Source organism: Anolis carolinensis, chromosome 6 (genome assembly GCF_035594765.1).
Source record: "Anolis carolinensis isolate JA03-04 chromosome 6, rAnoCar3.1.pri, whole genome shotgun sequence".
NCBI lineage: Eukaryota > Metazoa > Chordata > Lepidosauria > Squamata > Dactyloidae > Anolis > Anolis carolinensis.
The window spans coordinates 545,759-559,179 of record NC_085846.1 but is presented as its reverse complement, the minus strand read 5'-3'; the positions used below and the strand labels follow the sequence as shown (position 1 = coordinate 559,179).

At 46.4% G+C, this 13,421-nt stretch overlaps 1 protein-coding gene across 1 annotated transcript in view; it reads right to left on the bottom strand.

The window, feature by feature from the left end:
* Positions 1 to 623: 623 nt before the first annotated feature.
* pelp1 (proline, glutamate and leucine rich protein 1) overlaps positions 624 to 13,421 on the bottom strand; it is a 49,319-nt gene continuing 36,521 nt past the window's right edge. Inside the window, 4 exon segments of the mRNA XM_062983732.1 lie at positions 624 to 876; positions 4,625 to 5,458; positions 8,366 to 8,665; positions 8,668 to 9,342. Coding sequence (XP_062839802.1) covers positions 790 to 876; positions 4,625 to 5,458; positions 8,366 to 8,665; positions 8,668 to 9,342 — 1,896 coding nt within the window. The 3' untranslated portion in view covers positions 624 to 789.

Below are 13,421 nucleotides of genomic sequence, written 5' to 3'. Positions count from 1 at the left end.
GCTGTTGACCTATGCAGCCCCGAAAGACAGTTGCACCTGTCACTTAGGGAAATTTAGGGACGCTTTATGCGGGGAGGCTAATTTACAACACCATAAAACTGCCAGCAAAACACGAGGAAAGGAATGAGGAAGTACAGCCACTTCTGGACAGTGAAGCAACAGCTCCCCCTGTGGCCGGAATCGTGAAGCTGGAAAAATGTTTAAAATGCCTCTGAGTGTAATGTATGTTGTTTGTCTGTTGGGCGAGAATATAAATACTGTAAATAAATAAATAAATAAATTGGTCGGCCTCTCTTCCTTTTTCCTTCCATTTTCCCAGCATCGTGATCTTTTCCAAGCTTTCCTGTCTCCTCGGGATGTGGCCAAAATACTTCATCTTTGCCTCTCGTCTCCTTCCCTCCAGTGAGCAGCCACTGGGCATTATTTTCTGGAGGATGGACTGGTTGGGTCTTCTCGCCAAGGTCCAAGGCACGCTCAGGATTTTCCTTCAAAAGCCTCTCTCTTCCTTCGCTCAGCCTTCCTTTTGGTCCAGCTCTCGCATCCATAGATCACTATGGGGAAGACCATTGCTTTCACTATGCAGAACTTCACTCCCAGTGTGATCACACTCTTCTCACAAAACATAAACAAAAAAGTCTTTATTGAAGATGGCAATGTAAAAAACAAAACAAAACATCCCTGACCCACAACATCCCCCTCCCTTAAGAATAAACAAAACACCCAATAAGCAGAGCAGGTCTTGAGGAGGCTCAAGGCAACAGACCCCTCCCCCCTTTTCCGGCCTCGGGGTCAAGGGTCAGGGGAGCCCTTCTCGTCATCCGGAGGGCAGTCCACAAAGTCCGCCAGCATGGACTCCGTCTCGTCCAGCGCTGCCGCCTGTCCATCAAGAGAGAGAGAGAGAGAGATAGGGGAGGGGGATATGTTAGTGGGGGCCAAGGAAAGACCCCCTCCTCAATATCAGCATGGCTACTTTTACCTTCTCCCACTTTCCCAAGGATTCCAAATGGCTCACAAACCCAATGCAATTTGCGCTACTGTAAATTTTTCAGCAGCATTCTCTTCTGACGTTTCTCCTGCATCTGTGGCTAATGGCATCTTCAGAGGTTCTGTTGGAAGTGAGGCAAGTGGGGTGTAGATCTATCTTATATGACTACTGACACTCTCTTCGGCCCAGTTCTTTTTAGGGGCCAACCCAGGATTTTATCAAAGTATGTCTATTTTATGTGATCTCATTAGTTTTGTGATTTGTTTTATTGTTGATTGATTTGTTTTATTGTTGTGTTTTGTATTGCCTGTTTGGCCTGGGCTTGGCCCCATGTAAGCCACCACGAGTCCCTTCGGGGAGATGGGGCGGGATATAAAAATAAAATTATTATTATTGTATGACACAGCAAACAAGATAGATATGCTGGATTTTGTATCACAAAATCACAAGTCGAACACTTCCCAAGTGTCTAGGACTATGTGATGTATTATTATTATTATTATTATTATTATTATTATTATTATTATTATTATTATTATTATGACACAGCAAACAAGATAGATATGCTGGATTTCATATCACAAAACCACAAGTCAAACACTTCCCAAGTGTCTAGGACTGTGTGATGTGTTATTATTATTATTATTATTATTATTATTATTATTATTATTATTATGACACAGCAAACAAGACAGATATGCTGGATTTCGTATCACAAAATCACAAGTCAAACACTTCCCAAGTGTCTAGGACTGTGTGATGTATTATTATTATTATTATTATTATTATTATTATTATTATGACACAGCAAACAAGATAGATATGCTGGATTTCATATCACAAAACCACAAGTCGAACACTTCCCAAGTGTCTAGGACTGTGTGATGTGTTATTATTATTATTATTATTATTATTATTATTATTATTATTATTATTATTATGACACAGCAAACAAGACAGATATGCTGGATTTCGTATCATAAAATCACAAGTCAAACACTTCCCAAGTGTCTAGGACTGTGTGATGTATTATTATTATTATTATTATTATTATTATTATTATTATTATTATTATTATTATGACACAGCAAACAAGACAGATATGCTGGATTTCGTATCACAAAATCACAAGTCAAACACTTCCCAAGTGTCTAGGACTGTGTGATGTATTATTATTATTATTATTATTATTATTATTATTATTATTATGACACAGCAAACAAGATAGATATGCTGGATTTCGTATCACAAAATCACAAGTCGAACACTTCCCAAGTGTCTAGGACTGTGTGATGTATTATTATTATTATTATTATTATTATTATTATTATTATTATTATTATTATGACACAGCAAACAAGATAGATATGCTGGATTTCGTATCACAAAATCACAAGTCGAACACTTCCCAAGTGTCTAGGACTGTGTGATGTATTTTCGGATGATTTTCGGATGATGCGTGCAAATCCCAGTCGGGTGGCTGGGATGATGATGATGATTATTATTATTATTATTATTATATGTCCAGGGTGTCTCTTTGAAGCAAGTGTGAATGTTGCAATTAGCAGGCTCGAATAGCATTCAATAGCCATGAAGCTGCCTGGTGGTGGCCTGGCCTTTGTTACCTGGAGGCACCGTCTGTTTGGGAGGTGTTTGCTGGCCCTTGATTGCTCATTGTCTGGAGGTTCCCCTGTTTCTGAGTGGTGATCATTATTTACTGTCTTGATTCTGGCTTTTTTAAAAAAATTAGATTTTGTTCTGAAGGTGCCATTAGCCACAAACGCAGGTGAAAACGTCAGGAGAGAATGCTGCTGGAACATACCGGACATACGGCCTGGAAAAGGCACAGCAACTCAGTGGTTTTGGTCATGAAATCCTTCAAAAACACACAGTTCGAAGTTGTTGGAATAGGCATGGGCCAACTTTGGCCCTCCGTCCAGGTGTTTTGGATTGCAACTCCCAGCATTCCTAACAGCCTCAGGCCCCTTCCTTTTCCCCCTCCGCCGCTTAAGCGGCGGAGGGGGAAAAGGAAAGGGCCTGAGGCTGTTAGGAATGCTGGGAGTTGCAATCCAAAATACGAATAGCCCAACCAAGAAGCCATGAGATCATGCCTCACACACCTAGCCTTCCTTTCCCCACTCGGCTTAAGAATGTGGATGTATTTAACTTCTATTATCACCATCCTGTTTAGGTTTGTTCTCTGCACAAGGAGACCCTTCCAAGGCTAGGATCCGAATGGTCAAGCGCAGGGGTCCTCACACTTTTAAAGCAGAGGGCCGGTCCACAATCCTTCAGACTGTTGAGGGGCCGAATTATCATTTGAAGAAAAAATACGAACAAATTCCTATGCACACTGCACATGCCTTATTTGTAGTGCAAAACAACAACAACAACAATGAAAGAACAATACAATATTTTAAAATGAAAATAATTTTAACTAACATAAACCTATCCGGATTTCAATAGGAAGTGTGGGCCTGCTTCTGGCCAATGAGGTAGTCAAGGATTGTTGTTGTGTGACTTCAAGTCATTTCAGACCTTGGGCAAGCCTAAGTCCAAAATTATTTATTTATTCATTTACTACATTTATTTACTACATTTATATCCCGCCCTTCTGACCCCGAAGGGAACTCAGAGCAGCTGTATGTACATACAATATATTATATTATTAGCATAGCACAATATTAGCATGATATATTACTACATTGAACTATACCACTATACTGTAATATTATATGTAATATATAACATATAATTAATATTATTATATGGTATTATTATTAGTATTATATTGTATAAAATGATATTATTCTCCATATCATATGTATATACAATATATTATATTATTAAAACTGATATAAACATATCTATATATATAAAAGAGTGATGGCATCAGGGCAGCGGACAAAACAACAAAACTACAGGCCCCCCAACCTCGAAATTTGACAACACAACCCATCATTCATGGCTCTAGGTTGATACGACAAAAAGAAAAGAAAAATAAAGTCCTAATTAGAGGGAGAGGAATAATTGTTTTTATCCAATTGCTGCCAGTTACAAGGCTAAGTTCTGCCCACTTGGTCTCCTAGCAACCTACTCAGCCCAGGGGACAGGCACAGTTAGGCCTTACTTAGGCCTCTTCCACTCCTGACAGATGGCCATCCAGCCTCTACATAATAATGATGATTATGAAGATGATGATGATAATAATAATAATAATAATAATAATAATAATAATAGAAGCATAGAATCCAAGAGTTTGGAGAGACCCCTAAGGGCCATCCAGCCCAACCCTTTCTACTATGCAGCAGGACACAATCCAAGCATTCACAACACATGGACAACGTATAAATACTATACAATACTACACAGGGACATAGACCCCCCTCTATCCTCACCACTTTCACAGGACACAAACAACCAAATGCATACTAAACATAAAGACAACCATACAACAGACATTCAATACCACCACTACCTCAACAACTTCTCACCAACACCACCAGACAACACCACAGCAACGCGTGGCCGGGCACAGCTAGTTATATTATAAATGAAGGCGGGGGCCAGGTAAATGACCTTGGAGGGCCGCATCCGGCCCCCGGGCCTTAGTTTGGGGACCCCTGGTCAAGCGCTTACCTCCTCCTCCTGGTCCTCCTTCACTTCCAGGACCTCCTCCTTGGGCACCTCCTTGGTCAGGGCCTTCTCCGCCTCTCTCCTGGACCTCCTGGTTTCGTGACCTCCTCCTCCTCCTCCTCCGGGACCCTTACTGGTGCTGCCGCTGCTGCTCCCGGCCACTGGCTCCTCTTCTTCCTCTTCCTCCTCCTCCTCCTTCTCCTCTTTCTTCTCCTCCTTCTGAGGAACAGGTGCCAATTCCGGCTTCCCTGGGGCTTCACCGTCCTTCTCTTTCGCCGAAGGTGGCAACGACGGGAGAGCAGAGACCTCTGGGACCGCGGCCGGAGAGGCCTCCTCTGCCTTTGCAAGCTGGACGTCATCTTCCTCCTCTTCCTCTTCCTTGATGGCCACTGGGTGTTCTGCCCCGGCGGCCACGGCTGCCTTTCCCCGGTCCTGCTCCTGGCCTTCGTTCCCAGAGCCTTGGTTTGGGCGGAAGGCCTCCTCCTCCACCTCCATGAGCAGCCCTGCGCCGCCCCCCTCTTCCTCCTCCTCCTCCTCCTCCTCCTCCTCTTCCGCTTCCTCCCTCAGGACCAATTTGGGGGGCTCCCCTTTCCCGGGGAGCAGTTCGGGGGGCTCCTCGTCCTCCTCCTCTTCGCTGCGGTGGCGCAAGGCGGGCATCATCCCTTCCTCCTCCTCCTCCTCCTCCTCCGTCATCCCTTCCTCCTCCTCCTCCGTCAGGCCTTCCTCCTCGTCAAAGTCCTCCTCGTCCTCCTCTTCCAGCTCTTCCAGCTCCTCGTCGTCCATCTCGTCATCCATCTCTCCAAACTCGCCCTCCTCCTCCTCGTCAAACTCTTCTTCCTGGGGGAAAAATAAGAGAGAAGGCACATTCAGCAACCTATGTTAAAGTGGGATTTGTGTATTAGTAGTGTTTAAATGAAATTTGTGTCTAGCATGTATTGCATCATCCAGGAAATGCTATAGTGTGTAAAGAGTTAATTTGGTAAGAAGCTGTATTGACCTTGGATAGGTGGCTGGAGCCAGAGAGGAGTGTCCAGACTGCAAGTGTGTTTGTATCATTGCTGATTGCATCAGATGAGATCTGTTTCTGCCTGCTGAGAAGATCTGTCCTGTTTGTCTAGAGCGAAAGTCTTATGTCCATTGTCTGCAAGCATGTTTGTTTTGTCAAGTAAAACTTTGTAAATACTTTTTAACATCATCTCTGACGTTCCTTTGTTCTGCACTCCACTGACGTCATTCATCTGCTGCTACACTGTGCGTATTACTCTGACAACCTAGTCATAATAATAATAATAATAATAATAATAATAATAATAATAATACTTTATATCCTGCCCTATCTCTCTCCGGAAGGGGACTCAGGGCGGATCGCAGAACACATACACAGCAAACATTCAATGCCGTTTTGGACAATTAGGGACAGAACAGACAGGAAGGAGGTATGTTGTATCGAAGCTTCGGTGCCTTTGGAGGTTGTGCTCGGATTCAGCCACAGGGGGGCGCTGTTGCTCCAGCCTCTACGACGATTTTTTGGTCACCGGCATTTCTGGTCTTTTTCTTTTATGGTAATGTAAATACTTCCCCTGCTTAATTAGCAGTACATTTGCTTATCCAATGTTCTGGATTATCCAAAACAGTCTGCCTTTTAGTAGTCAATGTTTCTGTAGCCCATGTTTTCAATACACTGCGATGTTTTGGTGCTAAATCTCAGAGCATTTGCAGCGCAGTAGTTGTTGGATGGAAGCAGTGGAACGCAGAACAAAGGGACACTCAGAGACGTTGGTAAAACTATTTACAAAGTTTTACTGTATGCAGCAATAATCAACACAAACAGACTTGCAGATGACAGACGAACACAGGACTGTTCTGTTCTCCAACAGAACTTGACTCGAACTCCAGGCAGACAGAACTCAACTGAACTGATGCAATCGTTATGCACAAACACTTGTGTCTGGATACTCCCTAGTTCCAGCCACACATCAAGGTCATCATAGCTTCTTGGCAATTAACTCTTTTCACACTATAGTACATTCTGGATGATGCAATCAGTTGCAATACAAGCATGGCACAAATTGCATTTAAACACTATCAATACACAAATCCCACATTAACACGTAATTCATAAGTACAGTAATTACTACATAACGTTACCGTGTACTGAACCACTTTTTCTGTCAATTTGTTGTAAAACATGATATTTTGGTGCTTAATGTTAAAATCATGATGTAATTTGACGTTTAATAGGCATTTCCTTGATCCCTCCTTATTATCCAACATTTTTGCTTATTCAACGTTCTGCCGGCTCCTTTATGTTGGATAAGTGAGACACTATTTGTATGTTGTGCTGAAGCTTCGATGCCTTTGGAGGTTGTGCTCGGATTCAGCCACAGGGGGGTGCTGTTGCTCCAGCCTCTATAATGAAGAGCCATAGGACTTCCTCCTTCCACCTTCCTTTTGGTTGCCGGCATTTTCTGGTCTTGTTCTTTTATGGTGTCGTAAAATATCTCCCCCGCAATTTGCGGTACCTAATTTCTCTACTTACAGCTCTAAGCGGTTTGAAACTGCTTAGGTAAACAGTGAGCTGAGTAAACAGACAGAAAGGACGGATGTTGTGTCAAAGCTTCGGTGCCCTGGGAGGTTGTGCTCGGATTCAGCCACCGGGGGGTGCTGTTGCTCCATCCTCTATGACGGAGACTCATCAGGACTTCCTCCTTCCACCTTCCTTTTTGGTCGCAGGCATTTTCTGGTCTTGTTCTTTAGGGTGTCGTAAAATACCTCCCTTGCTAACTAGCGGTACCTAATTTCTCTCCTTACAGCTCTAAGCTGTTTTCGAACTGCTTAGGTCAGTGATGGCCAACCTATGACATGCGTGTCAGCACTGACATGCCTAGCCATTTTTGCTGACACGCTGCCGCATGCAGATTGATTGGATGACTAATGTCTTTTGTGGCCAAATTTGGTGTGACTTGGTCCAGTGGTTTTGTTGTTTACTCCATAAGAATTATGCACATTACATTTATATACATATTATTCTATTATTATTGTAGTATATTATTATATTATTACTATTATATTATTATATTGTTCATTATTCATGATTACATTGAAACTACAACCGAGAGAAATCAGCGTGAAAACTGCAAGAGGTACCATAGATTGTTATACATGGAAATAATGGTAGTAAATAGTTTTTGATTTATTAAATAGTTATATATTACAATTATATATTTTTGTTATTTAAACTATATATACTGTGAAATTATGGGGGTTTTTTCGAAGTGACACACCACCCATGTCATGCTAGGTTTTTTGACGAATTTTGACACACCAAGTGCAAAAGGTTGCCCATCATTGGCTTAGGTAAACAGTGAGCTGGGCTTGATGGTCAGGTGCTCACCCCAACCAGGCTTCAAACTGGCCAACTTTAGATTGGTAGATCTTATTACTGCGGGTGATTTACTAGCTGTGCTACAGTCCAGTATTTATTTAGTTAAGGAATTTGTAAATTAGACATGCTGTCAAACTCTAATAAAATAAATTATGCTAACCCAGGAATGGGCAAAGTTTGGATTTCCCGGTGTTTGGGACTTCAACTCCCACCATTCCTGGCCTCAGGCCCTTTCCTTTTCCCCCTCAGCCGCTTAAGCGGCTGAGGGGGAAAAGGAAAGGGCCTGAGGCCAGGAATGGTGGGAGTTGAAGTCCAAAACACCGGGAAGAAATGCCAAAGTTTGACCGCTGACCACTGACCTCGTCGTCCTCCTCCTCGAAGAAGTCCTCCTCCTCTTCTTCAGGGAAGTCCTCCTCGTCCTCCTCGTCCTCCTCGCTGCTGTTGATGTTGATGACGGTGGGGTCCTCTTCGACCAGGGCGGGGAGCAGGGGCTCGCTGGACGCGGGGGCCGCGGCCGGAGAAGGGGGCAGCATCATGGCCACCGAGGGGGACGTCGACGGCAAGGAGGGGGCCGGGGGGAGGGCGGTCAGAGCGGCGGCGGAAGCAACGGGAGGAGGGGTGGGGGGCGGGGGGGGCCGCCACCGGAGGGAGGGGCAGCAGGGGGGGCTCAGGGGGGGCCTCCTCCTGGGCGAGGGAGGGGGGCGAGGACGAGGAGGAGGGTCCGGCGGTCAGCGCGGGGGGCAGCAAGGGCAAGGTGAGGGGGGCCACGGGGGGGAGCGGGGGTGGCGTCCGCGGTCCCGTTGGGCGCCCTCCCTGGCTGCCCCTTGGGCACGATGACCACGCTGTCGTCCGAGTCGCTGTCCAGGGAGATCTCCACGTCGTCCTCCTCCTCCTTGTCGTAGTGGACGAAGACCGAGCGGCGCAGCTTGGCCCCCGCCGCCAGGGCCGCCACCTCCGCGGCCGTCGAGGGGGAGGGGGGCAGGAAGGGGGGCTCCTCGGGGGTCAGCCGGGGAGGCGCCAGCGGGGCCGCGGAGGGGGGTAAACCGGTCAAGGGGAGAAGGCCCGCCAAGGAGGAGGAGGGCGGGGCCGTGGTGGCCGAGGAGGGGGAGGAGGCCGCGGCCACCACGGGGGGCAGTGTGGGGGGGAAGCGGGGGGCCGAGAAGGGCAGAGGGGGCGCAGGGCGGAAGGGGGAGGGGGAGGCCGCAGAGGGGGAGGCCTCGGAGGAGCCGTTGGGGAGCGGGCCCGGGGGTCCGGCCAGAGGCATCTGCAAGGAGGGCACCCGCGGGTGGAGGAGCGCGTTGCAGACGGTCAGGGCCTCTGCGCAGAAGGACGACACCTGGGAGGGAGACAAGGGGGTCGCGGGGTCACGGAATTCAACGGACGACACGTATCCATCAGCATGCAACGATATTCATGGTCAACCCTATTCACCGAGTCAGAAGTGACCTCTAAAGAGCAGATACTTCGGCACGAGTCAAGAGCAGACCTGGGCCAACTCGGGCCCTCCGTCCAGGTGTTTTGGACTGCAACTCCCACCATTCCTCACAGCCTCAGGCCCTTTCCTTTTGCCCCTCAGCCGCTTAAGCGGCTGAGGGGCAAAAGGAAGGGGCCTGAGGCTGTGAGGAATGATGGGAGTTGCAGTCCAAAACACCTGGAGAGAGGGCCCGAGTTGGCCCAGGCCTGCACTAAACACTACACTTATCATGCTAAGTTAAATAAACAGAACACTACAAAGCCATTGTGATTCTAATAATAATAATAATAATAATAATAAATAAACTTCATTTGTATCCCGCCCTATCTGTCTCCCCAATGGAAACTTAGGGTGGTTAACAACATGCCTACAGCGGCCAATAAGTTGCAACCAACAAATAACAAAAACGTGGTTATGGGACCAGGCATTGGAGCATGAGTAGCAGCAAAAATGAGATATGAATATATGACCTACTGACAGGCCCCACCTGGACATGGAAAGCGCCTTAAATGTATATTTAAATGTATAATTATGTATATTTTTAATGTATATCCTTAATTTTATTGTAATTTTTAATCTTGATGGATTTTTAAATTTGATGAAAACTGTTTTTGTTATGATTGAGCCTCATGGCTCTGTTACTGACAGACGTGGGCGTAAGACTCCTCGAGAGTCAGATACTCTCGAGGAGCGAGAGAGAAAAAGACTGCGAGACATATTTGCAGCACCATCTGACGAAGAATCTTTCGAAGGGTTTACGGAGAGAATGGAGGAGGGGCTGGTTAGCTCAGAGGAGGATGAGATGGATTGGACTCGGGTGAGGGAGGAATTGGGTGCCACTGGTCATGATGGGACAGAAGATGAATGGGGACCTTCAGGATTAGACCCATGGCTTAGCTGGAGGGATGGGACGGGATCCACAGCTGGAGATGCTGTTGGGCGTAGTCAGAGGTGTTCCAGCTCTGACGAGGAAAGTGATGAGGAAACGCCCGGGTTAAGGAGGACAGCTGACAGTGATGAAGATTTGTAACTGGCATAAAATGGGGCTTGGGAGCAATTGCAAATTGCGTCGGGCAAGGTAATCTGGGCAAACGCTTGGGATCCGTGTGTGTGTGGGACGCTTCCCTGAAGACTTGTGTGCTTTCCTGTGCTGAGACGTAAGTTGATTGGAATCCAAGGTCAGACGGCGGGAGGGATTGTGTGGGCATTTGTTTGTGCAAACCTGTGCTTACTCTTATTAGCTTGACCTTCCGTCGTCTTTCTGACGGACGCCATCTCCTGCTTTGAGAACCCGGACTGAACTGACCACGGCTTGTCTTCCCCCCTTCTTGGACTTGGAAAAACTACAAACGTCTGCTTCTGGCTTTGATCTACGGAACGGAACTGGTCTACTCTACTTCTACAATCCTTGGCTGAATTGCTCGTGTTGGAGATCCTGTCTACTGTGTGTGTGTGGGAGCGACGCAAGTTACTCTAAGCACAGTGCTGGCAGCAGAGAGGAATCTGCTGCCAATTAGTTGCATTCTTTGTATCTTTTGTTCCTTGGCTTTCGTTCTGTTAAAACCTAGGCTGAAGCAAGCAGTTTGTTTTTACCCGGATTAAACTCCGGTTTAATCCGGTTTATCTTTTGAACATTTACTTTTGTCCCTTTTTGCTCCTAAAGGCAAAAACTGCCTGGCCCTTGTGTTTTTACGGGCTTTTTTGAGTTCTGTAATCTAATAAACTCTGTTACTTTGAATCTTGTGGCGTTCTGTCCTTGACAGATTGCCCGACGCCCATAAAAAGTTTATTGCAGCAATAAACCCGTCAGGAAGACGATGGATGAGTTAAGAGCCAAAGTAGACCAATTGCAAACGGCCTTTACCGTAAGCCAAACAGCTTTTGCTGTGAAAGGACATGTTTTGACTCCTGAACGCTTTGACGGAACCAGGTGCAAGTTGCCAACCTTTTTGGCACAAGTGGAGCTTTATTTTTCTCAGCTCAGTGCTCATGCTTTTCCTACTGACACTAGCAAGGTGGCTTTTATTTTGAGTTTGTTGACCGGTCCCGCAGGACAATGGGCCACTAATTTAATTTTGGGAAATGACCCAGTCAAGGACAATTTGAATAATTTCAAAAAGTTGTTAACTGATACTTTTGGGGATCCTCTCCGCACGGAGAACGCTGGGTGGGCTCTGTATCGGTTGAAACAGGGAAAGGGGACTGTTTTGGATTACTTAAATAAGTTTAACCTGTATCGCCACCAGCTGGATTGGGGGGAAAATGCATTCATGCTTTTATTTACTGCCGGGTTAAGTGATATGCTCCAGGATGAATTAGCACGCTTGGAGCCGGCTGAAAGCTGGGACGCCTTAGTAGCTAAGGTGCTGCGTTTAGACGCAAGGTTCGAGGCTCGTAAACACTCAAAAGCAATGTGTGCGCCACCCATGCATGTAACCAGGGCACCTGTGGTGATGGGGGAAGAGCCCATGGAGCTTGGGGTCTTTAAAAAGCTGTCTACAGAGGAAAAGAGCCGTAGGAGGCAGCTGGGCTTGTGTTTGTACTGTGGGAATGCTGGGCATTTTGCCAAAAATTGTAATGTGAAACCTTCCCAGCTTTCGGGAAAAGGCCAGCCCTAGTGCGACGTGAGTCCAACGCACTAGGGCTCCTCAAGCAGTCAACTGAGGGGAGGAAGCATGTTTTCGTACCCATTACATTATCTGTTGGGGGAAGGGAACTTGTTTCTACTCTGGCACTGCTGGACTCAGGAGCTACGGTCTCCTATGTAGATATTGAGTTTGCTAAGAAGCATGGCATTCCTAGAGTGCGCAAGGCATGCGACGTGTGGGTGGAGGGAGCAGATGGGAGACTGCTGGAGACTGGGGTGGTTAACCAGGAAACCTCAGCAGTAACGTGGGAGGTGCAGGGAGTAACGGGAACGTTTGTGTGGGATATTACGAGCTTGCCTAGATATGATGTGATCCTGGGGATGGATTGGCTAGCTGTAGTAAACCCACAAGTGGATTGGGCAACACGTAAAGTGATCTTAAAGAGGCAGGATTGTTGCACTCTAAACGTTACTCATGCTGATATGGAGGGAGTGCCTGCTGAGTATGGGGAGTTCTCTGATGTATTTTGTAAAAGAGAAGCGGACAAATTACCACCGCACAGGCCATATGATTGCGCCATCAAGTTGGCAGAAGGTGCGAAACTGCCAGCAGGGAGGCTGTATGCCTTGACTGTACCGGAAAGGCAAGCTTTGCGGGAGTTTCTAGATGAAAATTTAGCCAAGGGGTTTATTCGCCCATCTAGTTCTCCAACTGCGGCACCAGTATTCTTTGTAGCCAAAAAGACTGGGGAACTTAGGCTGGTCTGCGACTATCGGATCCTAAACAAATACACCATTCGGGATAGGTACCCGCTCCCTTTAATCTCGGAACTGTTATCAAGGGTGCAAGGGGCTAAGGTCTTTACCAAGCTTGACCTGCGGGGGGCCTATAACCTAATCCGTATACGGGAAGGGGATGAATGGAAGACGGCATTTAACACGTGTTTCGGATGCCACGAGTTCCGAGTCATGCCTTTTGGGCTTTGTAATGCTCCTGCGGTCTTCCAGAGGTTCATGAACGATGTGTTCAGGGACCTAATTGACCAATTTTTAGTGATTTATTTGGATGATATCTTGATTTTTTCTAAGGACGAGAAAGAACATCGTCAACATGTCAAGCAGGTTCTGCACCGACTGCGGGCTAATGGGCTTTTCGCCAAAGCTTCCAAGTGCGTCTTTCATGTGCCTGAAGTGGAGTTCCTAGGTCATGTAGTGTCAGGTAGGGAACTTAAAATGGACCCACATAAGGTTGACGCCGTCAACTCATGGCAGGAGCTGAAGACTAAGAAGGATGTACAAAGGTTCTTAGGTTTTGCTAATTACTACCGGGAGTTTATTCCGAATTTTGCAAAGC